The sequence below is a fragment of the Myiozetetes cayanensis genome, unplaced genomic scaffold (genome assembly GCF_022539395.1).
Source record: "Myiozetetes cayanensis isolate MyiCay16 unplaced genomic scaffold, myiCay2020 scf2-11, whole genome shotgun sequence".
NCBI classification, from domain to species: Eukaryota; Metazoa; Chordata; class Aves; order Passeriformes; family Tyrannidae; genus Myiozetetes; species Myiozetetes cayanensis.
Genome location: NW_026087411.1, coordinates 81,916,005 through 81,941,081, shown reverse-complemented (window position 1 = coordinate 81,941,081; position 25,077 = coordinate 81,916,005). Strand labels below are relative to the sequence as shown.

Below are 25,077 nucleotides of genomic sequence, written 5' to 3'. Positions count from 1 at the left end.
AAGGAAGAGCCAACTCTGAGCCTGGGGTCACTGGCAGAATTTCTGTGGTTTTTTTGATCTTGGGTTGGTGACGTGACCTGCTGTCTCTGAACAGAGAAGGACTGTGGGTGATATGATAGCTGGAGGCTGTTTTGGGCACAGTGATCACAAAATAATTATGAAGTTTTGGTTCTTGAAGAAGTAAATAGGGGGAATCAGCAGAATGGCTGCCTTGGACATCCAGAGGGCAGGTTTTGACCTGTTTGAGAGATGGATTGAGAAAATACCTTGGGAGGCAGTCCTGAAGGTCAGAGGGGTCCAGAAAAGCTGAATATTCTTCAAGAGGGAAACCTTAAAGGTGGAGGGGCAGGCTGTCTCCATGTGCTGAAAGACAAGTCGGCAGGGAAGAAGGCATTCTATGAGCCTATTAATAAAATGTAAGTGAAGCAGAAGGAGCAGCTACCCTTTGTATATATATACCTTTTAATATATCTATGTACCTATAGTTTGCTATAAATTAAGAACTCACAGTTATAAATCTCAGTGACAGGAAAATGCTCTCACATGTGATTAGAGTGTGTACAGGTATTTATGGTACCAAACCCCATTTAATCTACCATAGTGTCTTTAACAAAGTTACATCCTGCATGATCTAGCAAGTTTCCCAAGTATCTAGAAGCATTAGTTTTATATGCCTAAAGCTCACTGGATTGTAGGAGGGCCTTGTATGTGCCTGTGAAAAGGAGGAATTAAAGACTAAATATCTATTTCTTTTTCTGAAGACAATTGCAAAACAACCTCTTACCCTATAGTAACGAATGTTCAATGGGAAGTTTGTAGGTGATATCAAACTAAATTTTTAATCCCAACCTTAAATTATTCTCAAAAAAGGGATAGATACCCTTTCAAACATGACTTGCTTGATGAATGACAGTTTTGAAATCATACATAAAGAGTAAGCAGTAGTGTTTTACACAGTGCAGCTGAGAAATGTGAGGATTAAAAGTTTTGAAAATGACAAATAATAATTCTCTCAGATATTGAAATACAAGAAGCTGAAATAGGTCTGTCGTAAGTCTGACTTTAGTGTAATGCTGTAGACAAAATGACACTTTACCAAATGAAAGTAAGCAGAAATCACTTGAATTTTTTAAATATTAGTAAGAAATATACTAACAACATGAGTTTTATCAGTGGTGATGCATTTGCCCAATGCCTGAGTTTTCAAATATCCTAAAACAGTGACAGAAATCTGAATTTCTATGCCAAGCAATTGCTCTCTAATTCTAATCCTCTCACTAATATTACTGGAAATAAATAGTGTTGGAGTTCAGAATGAAGTCCAAAAGGAGAACTGAGTTCAGAGGATTTCAGGAGTTGATTGTGAAGTTCAGAATTCATAAAGAGAAAAGGAGGGGACATACAGTCAAGATAATAGTCCTGAACAGGACGGATAACATTGACTCTGGAGGACAAGCATATGAAGCACAACAAAATAACTGTGAGGGAAGCTCTGATATAAAACTGGCTCTACCCTTAACTTACTAGCTTTGGTAATTATGCAGATTGAGAGGATTACATACATGACAGTTTTCACAAATTGTATTTAAACATGCAAGAGGACTATATCAGGAAAATATATTCTGTTGTTGAGAGGTATTCTTCCATGTCACTGAGGCTTTTCCACAAATGTTTTGTTATGGAGATTTGCTTCATATGGTTGTAATTATGTTGACACTTTTCTGGACTTTGAAAAGTTTTTGCTTCATTGAAAACACAATTTCTGGAGAGAAGAGACTAAGATTAAGAATAAAGCATACTTAAATAAAACTTTAAAGGCTGGTCTTAATTTTTTTGCTCAGGTTGGTAAGATCCACATTGCTCTGTGGGTGCCAGATTTTACAAGTGACCAGATTTTACAATTCAGCAGACTTAAGAATGATCTTCTGTATTTGAATTCTTGAAAATCATGATGTTTGCAATAATCTGTTGTGCAAATGCTGTTGGTGCTTTGATTTTATCATGTGTTATAACCTCTAACTACTCAGCTTGTTGGAAAAGCTGATTCAAACTTAGCAGAGCAAAGCATTTGAGCTGGTTGGAACCGCTGACAGTTTTGTTTCTGTGGCTGGGAAATGGTGAGCGACCCATTACTTATGTTCCTCCTGCAAGTCTTCACCCTTAAATTTTAAGAAAACAAAATTCCTCCTCAGCTCAGAGGTGCTTAGTATTTACAGCAAGAGAGTTGAAAAGTGGGATTTTCAGCTGCAAAATGTGGGTATTTATGTTTTAAACTGAGGGAGGCCAGAGTCATTAATCCCAGTCATCTTGGCACTGAGTGGTGTCATAGAATGGGGAAGTCCTGGAGCCAGCATATGGCACTAGAGAAGTGGGAAAAGGTTTGATCTTCAGTGTAAGACAGATAGATTAAACATGCTGCTGTGCAGATAACCATGCTGATAGTCAAGTGTACTGCAGTGATATAAACTGTTGAGCATTTCCACACCACAAAAGTATTTTTGTACTTTTCCTTTTCACACTGTAACACTTTATGTCATGTGGGAGATTTTAGTACTGATTCTTTGCAGTTCTTTGGCTAGACATTTTTAGGTATTCCTCCGTGGCACTCTTGATTTAAGACATGCTCTACGGTGACATCTACCAGCATGTATTAATTTATTGCCCTGTATGAAAAATAAAGATTTACTTTGCTATGTAGGCAACCGTCAGGGTGACCAGGGCTCATGGTAATTCCATACACTCTGTGTACATTTTTGTATGTTCTTTATGACTCAAGTTAACTTCAATTTAGTGTTGGTAACTTTTTATATAAAGGGGACTTAATTTTTGATTCAATTGTTGCTTGAATGTACAATTGCTTGGGGCAGGGTAACTGAAGGACTGGAGGCTTTGGTGCCATAAGCTTGCTCTGCAGTTGCAGAGCAGAAGTCTCAGTCACGCAGAGTGCCCGGGGTCTGCCGTGTCCCGGGGGAGCCTGTCTTCTCCCTCAAACTGTGAGGAGGCTTCAGGCAACTAGCTCAAACCAGATGCTGGCTCTAAAATAGCCAGTTGAGGTTAGAAACTGCCCACTTTGTTGGACAGATTTCAGACATTTTGTTGACAAAACAGTTTAAAATTAAATATTTTACTGTCCAAAGTGCATTTTGAAATTCTTTCAGGTAATACTCAGCTGCGGTTGCTGCCATTCCCCTCTGGGTAGTACAGTAACACAAATTTATTCAATGGTTTCTGAGTAACAAAACCTGCTTTTAGATGACTTAAAGCTGCCAAACTGGGGGTTTAGTGCTTGCTTTGTGACTTGAGGGACTGAATTGTGCTACCCGAGGTTGGAGGGTGATCACTAGGCTATCCCTGCCTGCTAAGTGGAGGGGAGGGCTCTGTCCCCTCAAAGAAATGTGGGAGATGCCCCCTGTGGGGAATTCTCGCTGAGGAGCTTTGCCGGTGACTGTAGTGGTGCACTCACACCTTGAAATGTGTCCCAAGCGAGGTGGAAGTTTTGGGTCTGGAAGTTGCCTAGAGAATTTGAAGAAGGTCTTTAGCTTGAATTCAGAAATAATTTGGAAGAGGGCCCTCAAAATTGATTTTATTGAAGCAAGCTTTTGATGAGTGGAATGGATGGCTTTTCTCAGGGGCTCCCTGAGACCAGTGGATAAAGCAGACAGGTTGCTATATTAGAATAAATTGAATTACAATAAGTATAAAGCAAAATCTGTTGTCTCAGCTTTTACAGTTTTTGATCAGACGTCACAGAAATCTGAATATTTGATGGTGTGTATGTCCATCTTCTTTGATGGCCAAAATTCCCATGGAGCTGAATTGTGTCCTACCTGAGGACAAAGAAACCAAACCAGGGAGTTGTTTTACAAATGAAATGTTTCTTGCTTTTTCTTGCAGTTTTTAGTGTGCTGTAACATGTTCGATCAGTAATATCAGTAAGAGAGTTTAGTGCATTAGTATGTTTTGTACTGTTTCGTTCACAAAAAAAATTTCAGACCTAACCCTTTGTGTTGTTTGTTGCTGTCATCTCTGATGTAGGTCTGAGAATTTTCAGTAAACGTGGAAAGCATTTTCACAGCTCACAGGGCTGGAGTTTTTAACCTCTATGCAACATTAACTTTTTTTTGACAATTCTGAGCCAGTCCTTTTGTTTACATTGCAGAAAGAATTCAAAATGGTAATTAGTGAAAGTAAGAATGAAAGAATTCAGTGTGCTTTTCTTTATAAATATTAATAACAATTATGAAATATATTCTAAAGAAAACGTATGGGTTTATTATTACCTCATTAATATAGTATATTTCTTTTCGTAGTTTGATACTAAAAAATAATAGATTACCTCTAATTCTCTTTATGTTTACACCAAGCATATTTGCCAACTATCACTATTTCATATAAGTATTTTTAAACCTAATTTTCTATAAGCACAGCATAAGATGATTGCAATTTGAGTTAATTGCTTCCACGTGCTCTGGTTTGTAGTAACACTACAGCTTTAAAATCTGAAAGTCATTCTCATGCCTATTTCATAGCATGAGATTTTACAGTAAATTATGGAGCGCAAATACAGAACTTAAATACAGGACTGTAATTTTAAATATATGCTTTCTATACTAAATTGATCTGTTTATTATTTAGTACTATTTAACAAATTATTAAAATTCATTCTAAAGATCAGAAAAATGTTGAACATATTAGTATTAGTTCTTTTAAAAAAACATAATTTTTGATTTTAAAAAAACACTGAGCAGAACTCTCTAACCTTAAAAATAAATTTTCCACATCTAAAAATTATGATAATAATTATGGTATTGTATATGGAACTCTGCATGTTTAATTTTTTTATACTTTAACTTTTTTTTCACGACTAAAGGAAAAATTTTCCTTTTTACAGCTGTTCTTAGGTTTTATAGTCAAAAGCAGTTTTGAGTAGTACAATGGAAATTTCACGGGGCTGCATTTGTCCTTTTGCCAAATAATGTGATTAATTCAGTGCAAAAATACATTAAAGTATAATATAATTATAAAAATACACAAACTTTAAAATTAAGTGCAGTCATCGTATTTTAAAACAATTTACTGGATGTGAATACTCTAGTTGAAACTGAAACACAGGTGGAGTTCCATGTGTTTCATAATCTGATCTCAGTGTACAAAATCTTTGGAGCAATATAAACATATGTGTAAATGAATTATTTTAACATTCAATTTTTATAATATAATTGCTCTGAATCATGAAACCTCAGACCTAAGATGTTCCATCAGGGAGGCAGAAATACTGGTAACAGTGAAATCCAAAAAGCATACAAGAAACAGTTTCTGAGTCCAAAGACAACTCACGTGGTGTTCCTGCAAAAACTTAAGGGGGGAAAAAAAAGGGCAGAAAACCCCACTCCTTAAATCCTGCATTATAATGTGAAAGCTCCATGCTTTTGTTGGACAGCTGAGATGGATGAATTGTATTTTAGGATTGGCTGCTGCTCTGAATACAGTCAAACTTATGCTATTCAGTATTGTCATAGAAAAAAGCTATCTGCAGGCCCAAGTTTCAGTAATTAAGTCCTGGAAGGCCCCTTGGGTGGCTAGCATTGACTGGTGTTATTCCAGAGAAACAAGCATTGCATTTCATTTATGAAATACTCAAGTAGAAATATGATTTATCTGTCCCTTGGCCTAACATAGTTTCAATATTTTTCTTTAAGATGAACTGTAAAAGATGTGCAGACTCTTATATTTGAGTATGTCTGCAAGTCATGGGTAGATCCAAGACATTAATGGTAGGGAAAGAGGAAGACAGACAAAAATTCCTGAGGACCTGGAGGAGGAATAACTATCCAATTCCATTGTTTGGGGGCTGATAGTATTCAGCCTCTGCAAATCTTTTGTTTCAACCAGGTAGGAAGCTAATTACATGCAACACTTTCATTCTTTAGCAAAAATAAAGATAAAGTGCCCCTATTTTAGGACTTGCTGTGGATTTTTTGGCAAATTATTGTCCTGTCAGAAAATGCCAATTTCTTTTTGCCAGTTTTACCAGGAGTTTTTTCTGGGAGTAGTAGTTCTATCTTTACAGGTGGAATTTTTGATAAACTTGGTGTTCTTGGTTGAAAGTCTGAGTTTCTTTCCTGGGCTGTTTTTCTGTTTTGCATCCTCAGCCATTACATAAAATGCATATATGAGAAATAACAAGAGTGGAGGAGCTGCCATCCCTGGGATGAGTGCCCTGGCAATGGGCAGAAGTGCCTCTTCTGTTCACTTATGCTCCCTTCTTTGCTGTTCAGTGGCACAGTGACTTTTGGGGTGCCACAAGAAGGATGCCCCTTGTTCCAGTTTTACCCCTCTCTGTGTCTGTTTGTTAGGGAAGTTCTGAATTCATGTGAGTATTTCAAAAATTACTATTTCTTGTTTGTTTGTTTATTTTCTATTTGCTTCTTGCAGATTAGCTGCAGCTATCATACCTGGGGATTAGGTTCCAAATGTCAGATGCTTGCTGGCCTGCATTGGGAATCCTATTTGGCTGAGAATAAGAAATATTGAGTATAAAAAGCTAACACTGAATATTCTTCTGTATACTGTAGGTGTCAAGTTCAAGTCTGCAGCATGTGCATATATCTGAGTCAACCAAAATATATATATTGATATTGACATTGATGGAATTAATGTGATTATAAGCTAATAAATATATTGAAGGAGTTATTTATGCTCTATTCAGTCCTAAAGGGCAGGAATGAAAGGAGAAAAAACATCTCCAAAATATGAGTTGTAACATCATATTTTGCTATATGTTGAGTCAGAAAATTGTTCCTATTTATCCACAATGCTTCAGGTAAGCAATTTAGCTTCAGAATGTATTGAGAATGTTTCAAATGAGCACAGAACCTGTTAAGTAATACAGAAGAAGCAATCCATTAAAAAATGAACTTGCATCATCAATGTTGCATTTACAAGACCATTTTAACAACTTCCCTGAAGAGGAATCCTACCTGGTTAAATAAAAATGGATAAATCTATTTTCCTTTGAGGCAAAATCATTTATTTATGGTGTATTTAATCACTATCTGTATTCAGAATACTAAGAAAAGGATTTCTCATATAAGTATGCATGATGGGATTAAGTGAGTAAATGTGGATGTTGACACCTTTGCAAAAGTTATAAAGAAACTTTGATTGTTCTTTAAGGATAGAAGTTCTGATGTAGCTTTGAGTAGGAAGATCTGAACAAGCCAATGAATCATACAGAACTGACTGTTTTCCCCCTAAGTAATTCTTTAGCTAGGGAGGAAATCAGAAAGAAAAAAGTCTTGAAAACAGCTGTTTTCAGGTGCAAGTAATGATCATTTAGAAAAGTTATATCAAATAATTAAGAAAACCACACAAGACATTTGGCTGAAGGAAACCATTGTACTCACTAAGAAAAATGCAAACCAGCAACTTGAATTTCAGCATGCTCTGGTCACTGTGCCACAACAAACCTCAGCCATTGCTTTGTTTGGTCACAGGGTCTTCTAGGCTGAAGTTGTTTATTAACCACTAAAAGCTAGGCTTTACTTTCTCTGTATAATTTGTAGTGACCACTAAAATAAGTAGAAATGCCTTAAAAATTATACACTGTTCAGAGACAGCTGCTTAAACCTCTGTTTTTGCGGAGCATTCAAAATAATACTGATTTTATGATGGACAGGAGACTATGCAGCCAACAAAATCCATAATTTCTGGGGTATCTCTGATTTCATAGCAGATACAAACCCTGATAGTAATGTTAGCTGTGAACTTTATTTCCTGGCTTTTTTTTCATTCTTTAACCAACCACAAAAGAAGGCATTGAGAGCACGTTTCTTGTCTTGTTCAAGAAAAAGTACAATGTCAAACACTTAAACTGGATCTTTAGCAATATAAGTGCACATCTGCAGTGTCTGCAGGATATATTCTTATAGTTGTTAGCAGAATTGGTTGACTGTATTTCTACCAGCTGGCAAGTGAAAAATCTCAGCAAGTACAGTGAGAAAAGCTCCATAATAACTTCTGTACCAGCTGGATTTTTCTCAGCACTGGTCTTCTGTCTTCATAGCTCTGAAATCCCTCCTAAAAGCATGAAGGTCAGCTTTTCTTTAGCTATTGTGTTCTCATAAAAATGTTTGTGAGGCTGATGTTTTTTGAAACTTAGTTTGCCACTGAATTCACTGGGCTTTATACAGCAAGTGTAGGTTGTGCCAGATTAACTTGATGTATTAGATCCTGACTTTACAAAATCTTGTCAGTACAAGAACTGTAAGGTATATGACGTGGAGATTGCAGTGTGTTGAGCTCTCAAAAATGTTATGAAGTTGTAACAGTAGCATTTCTTAAGGCTTGGTTAGATCTTAACACTCTTGGAGTTTCGTAGTTGCAAAACCCAGAACTTTTGAGTCATAAAGTCAGTCTATTGTTGATACAGTAAAAATTAGAATCCTGTAATGAAACTGGATGATGTTGAGGGTCTCAGAAACAGCATTCAGTCTAAGTTGCTATGTAGCTAGGAATGAATAACTTTTTTTTTAGTATAAGCTTGGAAGTGATTATTTGGACAAAGGTGGAAGACCTGGTGTATCAGTTACCTTTGGCTCAGTGTATCCTGCAGTCAGATGAAAAGACAAATGTGTTTGGAGAGGCCCTTACTGTACAAACAGTAAGGACTTATTTTGTTGTGGAAGACAGCGGTATGATCTCATGTGGATTATTGTATCTAAGTGTGGTCAACTAGTTTTTAAAAAGACCACTGAAACCAGACAATGTGAGTGAAGAGCTGCTAGGGTCATCAGAAGCTGTGGAGAGCCTGCTGTATGATAATAGCTTAACAGTGCCTGCCTTCTTCCCACTATCAAAATGAAGACTATAGGAATGTAAGTCCTGTTTATAAATTTCCTGGGCAAATGAGCAAAGGTAACCAGCAAAAGTAATTATATTAAAGTATTTAAGAGGAAGAATTATATACAAATGAATTTTAAGTAAATGGCTTGAAATTAGAAAATGAGTTTCAAGATGGACTGTCATACAGGAATGTGGTTAAAAAAGCCAGTAACTGCATTGTCACCACAGTAAAATATAGTACAGTCAAATATAAGCAATTTCTGATAGAAACAATGACCTTCTGTGATGGCATTGACAAGACTGCTGTTCTGAGACCTTGCTAAGTCTTGTGTCCTTACACCTTCTTAGAAGTCTGTGGAAAAAAAAAACAACCTTTAGCTGGATATGGCCTGGTGGCCTGATTTATTAAAGGGGAAATCAAGACACATGGGCTGGTAGGACAGGAATTTGTTGTTTAGAAATGTGTTTTGGTTTTGTGGTTGCCCAGCTGGAAGAGCACATCAGTGTCAGTGCACCTAATCCCTGTCTTCTGCCATCAGTAATGACTTTATGTGACAGGAAATCTGATTTGAGCAATGGTGAGTTTGGCCACCAGCAAATGAAATGGACCTAAATAAAAACTCTGACTTTCCAAGAATTCTGCTTTTTGGTTTATTCCTTTAAGCTTCCTCTTGTATACCATATATGCAGTCTCTGTGATTGCAAGAGGCTAGAGTTTATTCTAATGTACAGTTACAATGCTGATACAGGACAAAACAAGAAGCCCAACATGCTTTTAAAAAGTATGTTAAATATTGAAAAAAATCGTCTGACATAAGGACCATTTATTCTCAAACAATCCTGCTTTACTATAATAGTTGTAGATTTTTTTTCAGGTAGAGTAGAAGTACTGTTATGGATACTAAGAATTATGTTAATGGAATCAGACTTTGTAAAGAATAAATAATTTCCATTTGTACTGTAATTCTATTATTTTATATTTATTATATTGAATGCCATTTGTTAGTAATAACTACTCTTGTAGAGTCCTGAGAGATTGAGCTCTGCAAAAATTTTACTTAGTGAATAAAATGAGAAAGAATTTTTTAAAGTATTACACGAGGGGAACATTTTTACTTTTACTGTTTAGGAGTCATATAGGGGAAAAGAAAATCTCACCTTGAACTGTATTGAAATTTTCTTTTTGCATTATTACCAATAGCTTAATTTTACATTTTATTCATGGCAAGTGTATGTTGAGTGCTAACTGACTGAAAAGAAGAAATTTTCGTGAGGTGCTTCACAGTAACTAAGGCAGCTGTGTAGGTATTTTACTTTGTTTCTTCATTAAGAAATTTTGCTATACAATTGATAAAATTGTTGGAAGATATATATTAGGTTATGTAAAAGTTTTATAGTTTCGATATTAATACAGTAAATTCATTAGTGGGGTGAAAATTAAAATTGTATAAATGATATAGTGTAAAAGTAAAGTTCACATAACCATTTCATGTATGAAATTTATTTAAACAGTCGTTTCTAAAATATTGACCAAGTTAAATACTTGGGCTTAATCCAGTTAAAACTTCAGTGAAACTCCTAGAATATACAGTTAACGTCTATAGTTTTATTTCTCTATTGTGTAAAAATAATTAATTCTGTTACCTCTATTTCTGTTTGTAATGTTACTGGATATGTTACAGGTCCCTTGCATTTGTTTTTATATAAACATTTCATTGACTCTTCAAAATCAGGTCAATAATTTTGAATTGTTTGTTCTGGCAAAAAGATAAACTAAAAACTTCATTGCCTCTGAAATGTGTTATTCCTCATCTTTGTTTTTAAATTTTGTTCTTAAATTAAGAGATGTCATGCTGTTTATGGTTTAAGTAAACATTTTAAAATGAAAGTGTTTCATTTGCAGCACATTTCGTTGATCACTTGGTGCAGTGACTATGTATATGCAGCTACATGCAAAAATTAATGAAGTGTTAATTTCTTATTTTCTTAGAAGTCTTGTTTTTGTTTGTTTGGTTGACAACTTTTCTTTACATTGGAATAGCAATTTAATATGTTTGAATAATAATGTAGGAAATGTAGTAAAAACTGGTCAAAACTATAAAAAATGGATGTCTCTAGAAAAGAAGAAAAGCTAATTATTGTAAAAGAGTTGGTAAAATACTTATTTCATGCTTTTTAAGTCACCCTGTACCCCAAAGCTCAGTCTCCAGTATGATTCTTTTAGTATTTCTGAGTATTTTTGCATAAACCTTTATACTTCCTGTAAAACCTCATTACATTTTTTTCCATTCAATTTTTTACACTTTTTCTGTAGAATAAATATTTCCTCTCTATTCTCACCAGTCAACTTTTGTAACTGTTACTTTTGCCCTTATATGAGAGAATATTTATTACATGAGTTTAAGCTTTGCACTGGAATTCTTCTACCTGAGTTTAAATCATTAAGCAGCTTTCTATAAAATAAATATGTAAGTAAAATGACAACTTGGTTTAAAGAATACACTATAAAATTCTTTTTGTATCTTTGTTTCAAGTAATCTAATAAGTCCCTTCTGCTCTGAGGCTGTTTTACAAAGACAGCAATGTTAAAAAATGCTTTGAAAAGATATTAGGTAAGCCTCGACCTTTTCATGGGAGGGCAGGATAGTTCCTTTGTACTTGTCTCTCCCTGACTACGTGGCCAAGCTGTGGGTTTGCCCTGGTGAAGGGTTTGGTGACAGATTGACAGCATAATTCTCACTGTGCTGCCCCAAAATGAAAATGCTTTGATATAAAAAGGAAGATACACTGGTTAAAATTGTTAAGCAACAGCAGCTGAAATTGCATTTCCTTTGAATTTCATTAGTGCGTGTTGAGTGAAGTACTTCACTCAGTATTAGGATTTTACTGAGCCAGATATGTAGACTGACAAGGCTGTCTTTGCAAGACTCTCTCAGCTGCCTCAACAGCTGTAAAAGTAAAAATATCACTCACTGACTATTAAAACTCTTGGCAGCAAATCATTCCAGTCACTTCTGGCATGGTGAGCTTAACCAGGAAATGTTTTTACAAAATACTTAAATAAGTAATTAGAATGGTAGGTGATAAATGATGATCTAAAAGTACAAAATCTCATTATATTGGTAGGATATTTCTAACTTTGTTATTAAAAGATGTAGGATGTAATTAGAAGGATAATCTTCAATGAAAATCTTAACAAACGTTTGTTATATTTCTCATTTGTGCAGAAAAATGACCTGTGATCAGCAAATGTTTTCACATAAGAATAATTTTATGCAAGCAGTTTAGCTCCATTGGTTTCTCTTGGATTATTCACCCGTGTTAACATATGTGTAGCAGTTTGCAGGGTCATTTGCTGAACAGATGAGTTAGTAATGCCAAGTAACTAAATAAAACAAGGATCCTCATATACTCATGGGCCTGGGAAATCATTCTAACTGTGGGGCTTTGGGCATGCTTTTAGAAAATATGTGGATCCCGGTGCAAATATTCATAATTGCTACTTAAGAAAGTGTACGGGAAACTTGGAATATCATATACAGTAACATAATTTGTAGTGAATGTGCTGTAAGGCAGTTTGCTGCTATACAGAAGAAATAAATTCTATTTGAATAATTTTGTCGTATCATGGGTGTATAATGTATAGGATATATAACTTTTAGGAAAGACCTTAAACTGTTTCAGCTATCGTGCAGCAATAATTGATAGAAAAAAATAGTGTTGGTAGTACTTGGGGTGAAAAGATGGGAAGTGACCATTTAGTGGATTGAAAATAATTATCAAAAACCTCACTTGTGAAAGAGCATTGTTATGGTTTATTTAAGGCAGTAGCATATTCCATAATCTGGAAATCCTCTTACATCCTCTTGAGCGTATTCGTCTTATTTATTTTGTGGAGAAGAATTGTGCTGGGTGCTGCACATCATACTCTATAAACAATGCAAATTATACATTTAGTGGGAAGAACTGGATTTCTGTTTTATTTTTTTGAGTTCTGAATTGAATGTGTTTAAATTCTAGATCCCATCAGAATGGATTTAAATTATGTAAAATTTTTATGGAGAATCTTAGCCTTTTTGCATAAAACATGGGATAGATTGGGAAGAAATTGAAGTTACTTTTAATTCGTTTACCTCCTCTTGTGATAAAGATAAGCTATTTGATACAAATAGAATGGTGTTTTTTGTTTGTTCTGTGAGTTTGTATGTTTGTTTTGTATTGTGAATACCTGGGGAACATGATTTCTTTGTGCAGTTCTTACACCAAGACAACTAAGCCAACACTCCAATCCCAACAGCTCCAAGTCAATACTCTTGCTGTGAATGCTTGTTAGAGCGGTTGTGTTGTTTTAACTTGATAAAGAAAATTTAGGAAACAATACCAGTCTTGCATTGGGTTATTAAAGATTGTTCTGTTAATTTTTGAAGCTGGCTGAAATGAAATTGAAGGTAATATTCAAACCTGTGTATGAATGAGAATATTTGTTCATTTTATGTTAAAATATTTTATCATTAATAGGGTAAATTGGACTTCATCTATAAATGCTGTTTTATGTGGTTTATTACTGTAAAGACAGTATTTGCCATTAATTGCTTTTTAATGATAACAAGCCAATGAATTACATAGACCAGACTTCTTCTTCCTAAATGCTTCTTTATTTTATAATTACTGAAGTATTTTGTAAGTAAAAATATATCTTCTTGCAATCGTAAGATAAATAATTTCATCAGTGAACTATTTTTCTGTATTTGACAAGATATTAATTATGTAAATTCAAAGAATTTGGTAACAAATAAAATGAATCATTACTAATCTGTACTAAATTATAAATAGGTAGTTTTAAAGTGACTTAAAAAGGAAAACCCTCTTTGATAGAAGTGAAATATTTAAAACATGTAACTACAGAGTTCTCCAAGGAAAAATTGTGTCACTGTTGTAACTATCAAGAAAAGATTTATAAAAAATATATAAGACGAAAATGGCTAAGCTGTTGGAAAAAAGTATTCCTCTCAAAAAAAAAAAACTATCTATCTATCTATCTGTCTATCTGTCTGTCTATCTATCTATCTATCTATCTATCTCTCCAAACAGAACTTAAAAGTAACGTAGCTGTTCATAAGAATGTGACATATATATGTTGTCAAAGCAGATTATGTTTGAAATGTGTAGCATTTGGTGCTTGAAGCTGTAAAGGAAAGTACTGCACTACAATTGAGAAACATATGAAAACTGCAGAGGCTTTTTTCTGTTATTGAAAGTAAATTGTTCAGATTAGGCATTCTTTTTAGCAGAAACCAAAGAAAGAGACCTTAAATCCTTATTGCATGAACTCCACTTTTTATAAAAATGGAGTTTGATCTGCTACCTCTTTGAAAAACTTCTTTTGAACATCTTTATCTAAGCTATGAGATAAAAATAGATTTTCTTGTAAAAGAGATTGTTATTTTTGTTGTTAACCTATAGTAGGTTTCATCTTATTCTTGCAATAGTAGGTAATTTGCAGTTGAAGTAATGGACAAGTAATAGAAAATTTAGTAGTAGTAATAGATTTCTATAGTAATAGATATTACTATATAAATAGGTATTACTATATAAATAATTTCTATATTAATAGATAACATTCATCAGCAAAGTGATCTGGAATAAATTTTCTTAACTGTTTGAGCCCCACACTTTAGTTTATGGCAACAGCATAAATAAATTAGAACAAAAATACCAGAACAGAAAGTGAAACTAATGTGATAACAGTTTTCTGTCTGAAAAATTCATCAAGTATATATGTGGTTTTTAAAATTTTATAATCAATAGATGAAATGGCAAAATTCAGAGTTCTCATTGATAGAATTGACCACAATTTAATTAAACATTTGCAACTTTTCATGTGAATTCCTGAGTATAAATTTTGTAGTTATTTTCAGCAATAGAATAAGTAATCTTATATGAAAAATGTTCCTATGGTTTGCCTTGTGTAATGGACTTTATGTTTAGTCTTCTTTTTATTACAATAGCTATAATACCAAAATAAATATTAAAATTTCTATCAAACTCTTCTTATTCATATTAGTCTTTAATATCAACTTTTTGTTTATCATCCTACAGAAAGTAAATTCCTATACTGAAAAAAAGAGTTGTAAAATCAGTGTTCTTATATAGTAGTCGTCTGACATTCTTGTACTTTTAAGTTTTTGGGATACTTGTAGATTTTCAAAATAAGAATAATATGAGGGAGACCCTGGGGACAAAATATACTGCAGAAATAATTTATTTTTAAAGAATTTTTTTACTTACTTAGTATTCTATAGAGCAGTAGAAATAAAACAAAATAAAATATCTGTTTTACCGATTTTAATCCATGTCAGTTAGAGGGGAAAAATGGAATAGACCCCAGAAGTATGGAAGTAAGGAGGGTAAAACGAAAATATGGGGAAAATATGAGTTTGAATTTGTCTGAATTACTATCTGTGCATTATTAGTCTCATTTACCAGTACTTACTTACAAAAGTGTTTGCATATGAAGATTTGTTTAGTATGACTGTGGAATGATAGAAATACCCTTCAGAGGATGAATGGTCTGGAGCCAGAAACTCTTTAACTATTTTCTTATTGGCCAGATGCCTAAAAGCATCTAAACTGTGTGTTGGAGTGCTTTATTTTTCTGTACATTGCAGAAGGATGAGTAATATTTCCTTCCAGTAAGGCCCAATAGTGGATTTGTTTTTCTTACTTTATCCTATTTATACAATTGTATAACTATAAATGTCTGCAGTTCTCAGTTACGAGTTTTACACTTGGAACCCTGGTTTATCAATGACTACCTGAATTTCTGATGAGGGGAAAAGATGTACTTAAATAAAGCTAAAATAGTCTTGGGTAGAGCTTTCTATGTTAGTGTACTACAATATTGTACTTTGGGGAAATACAGGGAGTGTACCCAGTACTGGAGGATCCCATTTCACGTATGAACATCTATCAAGTCCTTGTTTTTAGCATCTATTCTAAAAATTAAGGCATGAGATTGTTTTGAAGTGGTGTGTGGGCTATGTTTGACTGCTGTGACTTTCAAGAAGAGATTTTTAGTGAGACTTGTGTGCTTAAGTTTTTTTGAAAGGTCTTCCTAAGTGTGTATTAAACATCAAATGTTGAGAAGAAATAATGTGACCAATTAAGATGCCTTTATAGAATATAATGATGTATTTTCCAGGAAGCTTTGAGTGAAAATCAGGCAAATGAAGGTAATTGGCAAAGGTCATATTGAATAGCAGAGGCCAGAATTTGGCCTCTGCACTTAGGAAGCAGAGCAAAAAGAATAGTAATTTAATGTTTTATTAAGAAGATCTTGATATATTAGACTAATAACTGTATCTGTTGCTTTGTAAGCATTTAGTTTTCTAACAATATTTTTTTACTTTGGTTGAATTTTGGAAATTATGGATATCCCACTAAATAAGTATAACTTTTTCATAACAATTTTCAAAACTGAGCTTAAACCATTTTACTCTGAATCAGAAATCCCAAGCCTACTACTTTGCTTCCAAAACCATTTAATTTAAAAGTTTTTTTCTAAGGTCTTTCCTTGAAAGATGTCAGATTGTTTAAACAGTCTCTCTGAAAATATCCAGGGACTTAGTGAAAGCTTTAAGTTTCCATTCCTCTACTGTGCAAGAGTGCTTTGGGCTAGTACCAGCCCTTATAAGCCCAAGCAATATGGAGCAAATCAACTTATTTTAAAATTTTGACCTTCTATCACTTTTAAAAACTGTGGTAGACCTATTCTAGTAGGCTTGTACAATGGATATCTACTATTTAGTCTTAAAAAGAGCTGGGAGTTCTATATAAAATTCTCTGTCATGTTTCTCTACGATGTGGCTGCACAGATGCAAAAAATCTGGCCCAGCAGTATGAACAGCAAATGGGGCAGTATCATATTTGGGATGAAGTGGACTCTTGTCTGTTTGGTGGGCTGATCATTTGACTTTAAGTCCTTTTTCAGTGCAAAAGGGAAGATTAGTTAGAAATATGTCCATAAACTATGTAATTTTTTCTATATCACAATATATATCTTGCTAACAGTATGATTTTCAAAGCACGATGGCATCTAATGAAGAATGTAATCTGATTTGCTAAATTACAGTTGTTAAGTTAATGCCATCAAGGAGGCAATTTCATATTCTGTAGCATTGTGAAAAAGCTTTGTTTGATTTACATTTAAAGGACACTATTGAATATATTGTCCCATAAATTAGAACTGGTTCCAGAGATAAATCAAACCCCCATGAACTGATAAACTTTATTAACTTTATTAGTTGTATTTCTGTAAAAATGGCAGTAATATACTGGGAGTATTGCACTTAATATTTTCAGTGAAACTAATGAACTTTCTCTCAGACCTTCATCTGGGATAGACTGAGCTGGTTACACTGTCAATCAAAAGTCTCTCCTAGGTAGTGGTCTGTGTCGGGTACTTGGAAACAGCAATGCAGGACTGGGAAGCTGTGGGTCTAGAATGCACTTGCATGTTTTGTGGTAATGCAGCTTGACCAGTGGTCTGGGCAGTCGGCTTTGGGATGGTCCAAAAGCTACTGCCTTGAATTATTGGTCAGTTACAGCGTGGGAATCAAGGACTGCTTAGTGTCAAAAATACCCTTGCCAGCAGGTTAGAGTAGGGCATCGTGATTTACCTCGTGGACAGGTAAAGGATTTAATATACTCTACTACCCAGCATTTTGTACTAATGTGAATCTTTCATTTTACAAAGAAAAGAGTGCCTGAAGATGGAGCTCAAAAATATTTGTGTTTGCATATGTTTTTATCACAGATCTACTGAGACTCTGAAGTTTTTTAGGTGAATTAGTTAACTAATAAATGTAATGACACTGTATGCAATCACACAACTTCTCGGACTTTTTTATTTCCACCTGTCTTTCAGAAATATCCACTTTGCAATATACCAAAGTGGTAGCTGTAGTGAAAGTTACAATCTCAGTGTGTTATGAATACCTCCTATACTGCCAAATGTCGTGATGTGTACAAAGCACAGTAAGTAGAGTTAGGCTACCGTGGACTGCAAGGCAACGTGCAATCAAAACAGTTCATCAGTCTGAGAAAATACTTAACACTTTTCTGTAGAAAAGCATAGCTCTTTAACTGTTTTCCTTGTGGACTGGTGGAAAAGGACCAGTAGATAATACTTCATCTTCCATTTTACTGAGCCAAGTACAGGGGAAGTTGGCCAGGATGTCTCAGTTGCTGCAGTCCATAAAGTAGGGGCCAGGACGAGACATATTTTGTCTCTCGGTTTGTCTGCTTCACAAAGCAAATACATATACTAAAGATATTAGGAGAAAGGGAGTTGATAATTAGCTTCAACATCAGTTTGATCTGGCAAAGTTATTTCTACATCTGCTTCTTGCACATTACTGTGGTCCATGCCATCACTCTGATACTTGAGTGTAAGAAGATTGAAACCTCGCTATTTATTTGATTCTTAGGGCTGATAATGTTGCAGGTTACTTTCAGATTAGTAGGGTGTATCTGTAATATTTTATGCTCTACTAGATCAAATAATGAGACTCCTGCAGCCAGATCTGGTCTCCTAGTAGAATACAGGTTGTGGGGTTTTGAGTAAAGCAACTCAAAGGTTGGTCATATGCGAATCCACTGGAGCTCAAATTCATAATTTCCATAACTCCTTAATGCTTAGACAGAGTCTTAATGATCTTAGAGTTCAAAGAAGTTTGAATATGATGTTCACGTATCCAACAAGTAATACACACTCTTAGATCATGTAATTTTTCTATATGTTTAAAAGTGACGCAGGAAAGAGACTCTTACTCCTTTGTTCCTGAAATATTTGTTTCTTGGCAGCAGGTGCCTGGATGTATAGCAGATGTACTAAATATAACCTGCCTATGATTTAATGCAGCACACATGTAGAAAATGAAAATAACATTAATACAGGTTGTTATTTTAATATGGACCTTTGGGCAAAAGGAAGCATTATTCTGGTCTCGACTACTTATTCAGGGATATAAATAGAAGGCTTGAGTTTCCAGGACTGTCGGTCTGGCAAAGTTCATTCGACCTCAATTTGTGAAGCAAGACTCCTGAAAATAATGGCCTCACTAACATTTATTCTGTATTTCTGTTAACAGGAGGAATGCTTTTTGAATTTAGAAGCTCCTATTTCAAGAGTATGTGGCTATGACACTCCCTTCCCTCACATCTTTGAGCCTTTCTACATCCCAGACAAATGGAAATGCTATGATGCTCTTCGAAAAATGATTAACTACTGAGCAGTAGTACAGGTGAGAAATAACATCTCGTAACTGACAGCTTACCTGTAAGGTAACAGACAGAATAACTGCAAGGTTTGGGGCTATAGTACTGCCCTTTTATTTATTTATTGGTAATAAGAATTGCCTCTTACGGCTTTGGGCCTTCAGTCTTAAAGGTGTCTGAATATTTTTAAGTACCGCCATTGAAGTCAGTGTTTAAAAAAAATTAATTACTTACTTAATTAATCTCCAAATTAAATGTCTTGAATGCTGAGAAGTGAAAATAAATGTAAAGTGAAAGGTGAAAGGAACACTAATAGAGAGAATATATTTTGGTCTCTATTAGGGTACTGAGAGTTACTTCATAGGCAAACCATAGTGTTAAATTTTATGATTTTTTACTCTTCAGGGTGGCATGGAATCGTGCAAGGTACTAATAATGCCCAGTTTTCTCTAAATTGCTCTGCATTGCAAACATACACAAACCATTGAAAATATGTGAAATATCTGTAGCATCTTACAGTTCTGTTCAAGTACAATTATAAGACTAACATTCAGTATTTATTCTAAAAATAATTTTTCCTTTTAATCTTTTATGTAATTTGTTCCTGCTTGAGGATTTGTTTGCAGAGTACCAGGACTGTGGCATAATGTATGTTTCTATTATATGTCTGTAACATTTTTTGTCTGTTTCATTGTAATAGTAGCATTTGACTGTTTGGTGGCCAACCAGGACTCAGTGTTGTGCATCAGAACTTCTGGTGTTTAGTGACCAAAGTTTAACAGTTTAGAAAACGTGTCAATACAATGTATTCTCTATTTCCTTTAATTGAACTAACTAGCCTAGTTTTTGAGATACAATCTTGTATCTCTGAACTAAAAAGAAAAGCAGAAAACAACTGGCCTGTTTTTCTTTGGAATAAGAATCTGTAGCAGGCAGGCAGGGGATTTTAAGCTGTAGATTTAAAAGATGAGAGGGCCAAGGTGGGTCCTATTTTAGGGACGCCATCCTCTGTCCATTTTACCTGTACATTAAACTTTGAATTAAATTTAGGGCTGGGGGTAGAAGGTTGTCAATACCATAATGTTAATATCCTTTCAGTGCATAGTTACTTTCAGGAGATGTTTTTGCATTCCACTCTGCTTGTTTCCCTCAATAGCTGGTAGTGGAATGCCTGTATGAGAAATGGAAACAGTACTAGTGAGGCAGTGTCTCCAAAAACTAATGTAGTTCCACTTTTCTCAAAAATCACCTGTTACTGACATACCAGAGCATTTCAGAGAATCATAGAATATGCGGAGTTGGAAGGGACCCATCAGTATCATTGAGTCCAGCTCCTGGCCCTGCACAGGACATCCCATGGATCACACCATGTGCCTGAAAGCATTGTCCAAACACTTCTTGAACTCTATTAGGCTTGGTGCTGTGACCACTTCCCTGGTGAGCCTCTTCCTGTGCTCAGCCACCCTCAGGGAGAAAAACTTTTTCCTGATATCCAATCTAAACCTGCCCTGACTCAGCTTCATGCTTTTTCCTTGGGTCCTGTCACTGGTCACCATAGAGAAGAGATCAGTGCCTGCCCCTCCACTGCCTCTCACAAGGAAGTTGTAGACTGCAATGAGGTCTCCCCTCAGCCTCCTCCTCTCCAGGCTAAACAGACCAAATGACCTCAGCTACTCCTCATACGGCTTCCCCTCAAGGCCCTTCACCATCTTTGTTGCCCTCCTTTGGATGCTCTCCAAGAGGTTAATGTATTTTTTTATATTATGACACCTAAAACTGCACACAATACTCAATATGAGGCCTCATCAGCACAGAGTAGAGCTGGACAATCACCTCTTTTTGACTGGCTTGCAATGCTCTGCCTGATGCTCCCCTATTTCCTTAGAATTAAAACCAAAGCTCTTTTCTGATATGAGATCTTTTTTGAAGATTATGTAGTCAATGCTCTCTTTTTCATGACAGTTGTCCTTGCCTTTTATCTGAGTTGAAGTAAACTCATTAAATACATTTCTTTTCTGTTTGGCACCTCTGTAACAAAGGCAGGGACACTTTCCTAAAGAGAATGGGTTGGTTGTATCTGCTCCTTGAGGTGAGTTATTGGGTTGTGCTAGGTAGCCGCTGATCTGTTCCTTTTCAAAGGAAACCAAAGGACCAAATATTCTTACCTTTGTAAGGAAAGGGAAACTAACAGAGGAGGAGCAGGAAAGGCCTTGGTACTGTGCAAGACCTGCTTACCAATATCAAAAATATCCCTGTGTTATCAACACTGTTTCCAGCACAAATCCAAAACACAGCTACTGTGAAGAAAATTGACTCTATCATAACCAAAACCAACACAGCTCACTAAGATGTTGCTTGGCCTTCAAGTCATTTCTGTGAGATGCAACCTGGTGGTGTGGTTGGCTACCTTCCTCTTTTCTCTCTTAATTGACAGCTTACTACGAATTGCTTCATCTATGGCTTTAAGGTAGGCTGTGGGAAAAAAGACATAAATGGTAATTGTCAAATGTATCAGTGCTATACATCAGATTGTCCTTTCCAGCGTGTCCTGAAATCTCTGTATTTTGAGTGAGAAGCTACCTGAAATGTCATTTAATGAAATCTGCAGCAATATGATTCCCTCCCCTTGTTACTGGATAGCACCAAGTTTTATTTGTGATGTTTCATGTTCTACCATTGTTTGAAAGTTGTCTTTAGACCTGGAAACAGTTGTTATATTAAAGCATGGGCATGCCAACTCCAAACTTATTTTTACCAGTCATAATATGCTTTTAAGGTATTGGTGTGTCGAAGTCTTTCCACCGCTATTCACGCAACTAAGAATTTCTCACTTTACAAAGAAGAAATATGCATCTTAACAAACAAAATTCTTCCTGAAATGTATTCATGTGCATACACAGAGGTACCTCAACCCAGAATGGTTCTCCTCAGACACCTGAATTAACTTACTACTTCTGGTCTGAGGCTAATGCAGGGTTTCAAGCTGGATGCTGCAGTTAATAATTTCTAAAGTTAACCTTATTATCTTAATGTACATTTGGTTTTATTCAACCTATGTTGACAGCATCTCACACATGAATAGTTGCTTATCTTGAGATTGACAGCACAGATGAATTTCCTGCTCAAAGACAGCATTTGTCGATTCATCCTCTATACCTTACTGATGAGACAGGCAAGAGCAAAGTCTCTATCTTTCAGCAGCTTCTTAGTTATTAAATTTGGTAGCTATGTCAGCTATAAGAGAAATAGCTTCCAGGTAGACAGCTGTGTTCCAGATAACTTTCTGTAGTTGGAAAACATAAAGATAAAAGAAGCAGGGAGATTAAGATGGATATACATTTCCTGTGTAAATGGGATAGTGTCTCGCTGTTCATTTGAGAGAGGGAAAAAACCCTAAAAGAACAAAATGGAAGAAAATAGCCACAAATTTAATGAAACATACTATTATGATACACAAATATGTTGAGGGGTGACTGTAGCATAGAAATGGCAGTTAGCTAAGTGCTTTTCTGTTATCTTTTGCAACTTTTACTACCGCGTTTGCATATTTTGTTTTCTTGTCAAATTCTGAATTTTAAAGCTGTTCCTTGGCAGGTTACAGTTTACCTCCATGATGGTGAGTGTGTGTTTATGGAGGGACATCATTCCTGTTACAAATACAGTCTCTAAAAACACAAAGCTATCACACTGAACTAGAATGCCTGCCTAATAATGACTGTCTGTAACCCACTACAATAAACAATCTGCAGAGGCTTGAGTAGGACACAACATTCCTGGTTTATAATCTTTTCCTGCTGCATGACAAAAATCATGCAAATAGCCAGTGAATCATGTCTTATTTACAACTAGTGAGTAGTCCAAATGTAAGATAACAGTCTACTAGAACTATGAGTTAGTCTTTTAGTATGGCTGTTGCAAGTCTATTACTTGCATTCAAACCTTGCTGAGAATTCATGCAGGATCAATAAGGAAATTATCTTAAAAAAACACCCCTATAAACAGGAAAGATATTGACTCTATTTTTTTTACAAGATCCCTCTTCATTGTAATAGTAGACTGATAGTACATCTAGTAGAGCTCCAGAAAAAGCATAATACAATTTGCTTAACGTTCTAGAGTGGTATGGAAGACACTTCATAAAATTTTTGTGCAGATGGCAATACTTAATGTTGTGTAGATATCAGTCTCAGCGTTTCTAATTTCTGTGGGTCTGCATTGTCAGCTTTGAAAATATTAATTAAATAGTATTTAATAAAAAATGAATTTTTTCTTATATTTCACACTTCTAGACATTAAGACATTATAATTTAATAAGTAAGATTATCGTGGAGTGCACTGTGTGTTTAAGGTGTGGATATTACTTTCAGCCTTAAGATTTATAACTTATTTTGTCATCTTTTTCTGCAGAGATGAGAAGAACAACAGGGATATACAGAAACTGCCTTCAAAACTCTTGACACTTTTTTCAGATCTTTCGGGTTTGGAATTTACATAGCAGACTGTTTTCTTTTAACTCAGCTATCCTTAATATTCATCTTGGCTACTCTTCAGAAACTTCAGATTTTCCTTAATTATGAAATCAGTGATGGGCAGGTGATTGCTATAATAAGTAGTATCAGATGTTTTTAAAGATATTCCAAATGTCATATGAATGTTACACATAGCCATGCTTCACTAGGTTACATCTCTAGACTTCAATGTGTAAATATTAGAAGCAGAATTTTATTCAATAAAGCATATTATGCTCATGTTTTCTCTTAGTTTTGCTATTGTTTTGGAAAAACCCAAAGAAGTGATTTGAATGTGACTGTATTTTCAGCAAAATAAATCTTAGACAGCCAGACCAACTTGTGTGGTGGAACCCTGCTTTGACTACTGGCATTAGCTTTCAGTTGAGTGGCTTCATGCATGATAGTCTGTAATACTTAATTTTCCTTTCTGCAAGGGGAAACTCCATTTTTCTTGAGAAGCGAAGAGAGAGTTTTTTGCTTTGTTGCTGTAGGTGAGATGCTTAATTGGTACATTCTTTCTGCAATCTTTGTTTAATTATTTTTCCTCTAGATATGTGATGCATCTGCTACTGAGCAGTTGTGCAAAGAGCAGTTCCAAGTTTTTTGGTTGCTTTGCTCTCTGCACAAACCAGTCTCATGCTGCATGAGCAAAGGGATTGGGGAGATGTATACCAGATAATCACATTTCCATGATTATCCTGGAAATTTTCAGGGAGAAGGAAGAATACCTTTGTACACAAAGCTGCTCAGGACAGTCCTGAAGGAGACAGCGGAAACTCGCCAGGGAGGAAGCTGAGGTGGATAACTTTACTGTGGATTTTCACCCTAAGCCCCTCTATCACCCATTTTGATCACATGGGAGGTTGTTAATTGGGCAGATCCACTGACATCCAAGGGAAATCTGTCCTCGATGAGTGCCAAGGTGCACAGGCCGACAACTCAGTGGTGTGCTTCTCAGAGCTCCTCAGCAACTCTCGCCTCACTCTCCCAAACCTCAGGAGCTCCCCTGTGGTTACTTCATTGTTTGTAGTGTGTGGCAGTGCTTGCCCTGCAGCAGAACTCTTCAAAAAGTCATGTTCAAGGGACTTGTATCTATGGAAAGTGCTAAATGACAATCTTTTCAGGTCCTACTACCATTCTGTGCAATATTCTACCTTCGTAGTTTGTGCATTACCTGAACAATCCCACAGCTGATAGTGAAGCTAGTTGTTAATGTCTCCAATCAAAATGAGATTGGTAGTGAACTCTTGTAAGTCTCCTGTAAATGCCATGTAGAGGACTTGTTTATTGTTTTAAATAAAATAGATACATTATATATTATATATTTTTTTTTTTGTTCTGGGTGGAAGCTATTTTGGTTGTATGAAGAAAAACGGTTTTAAAAATTATTTCTGTCTTTGTAGAACATCAATGCATATTTTAGTAGCTGTCTTCTAAAAACATA

At 35.3% G+C, this 25,077-nt stretch overlaps 1 protein-coding gene across 1 annotated transcript in view; it reads left to right on the top strand.

The window, feature by feature from the left end:
* The window catches only part of BCKDHB (branched chain keto acid dehydrogenase E1 subunit beta), a 109,092-nt gene extending 85,222 nt beyond the window's left edge, over positions 1-23,870 (top strand). The window contains exons 10-11 of the mRNA XM_050314268.1: positions 18,996-19,148; positions 23,530-23,870. Coding sequence (XP_050170225.1) covers positions 18,996-19,136 — 141 coding nt within the window. The 3' untranslated portion in view covers positions 19,137-19,148; positions 23,530-23,870. The remainder of the gene's footprint in view (positions 1-18,995; positions 19,149-23,529) is intronic.
* Positions 23,871-25,077: the final 1,207 nt, after the last annotated feature.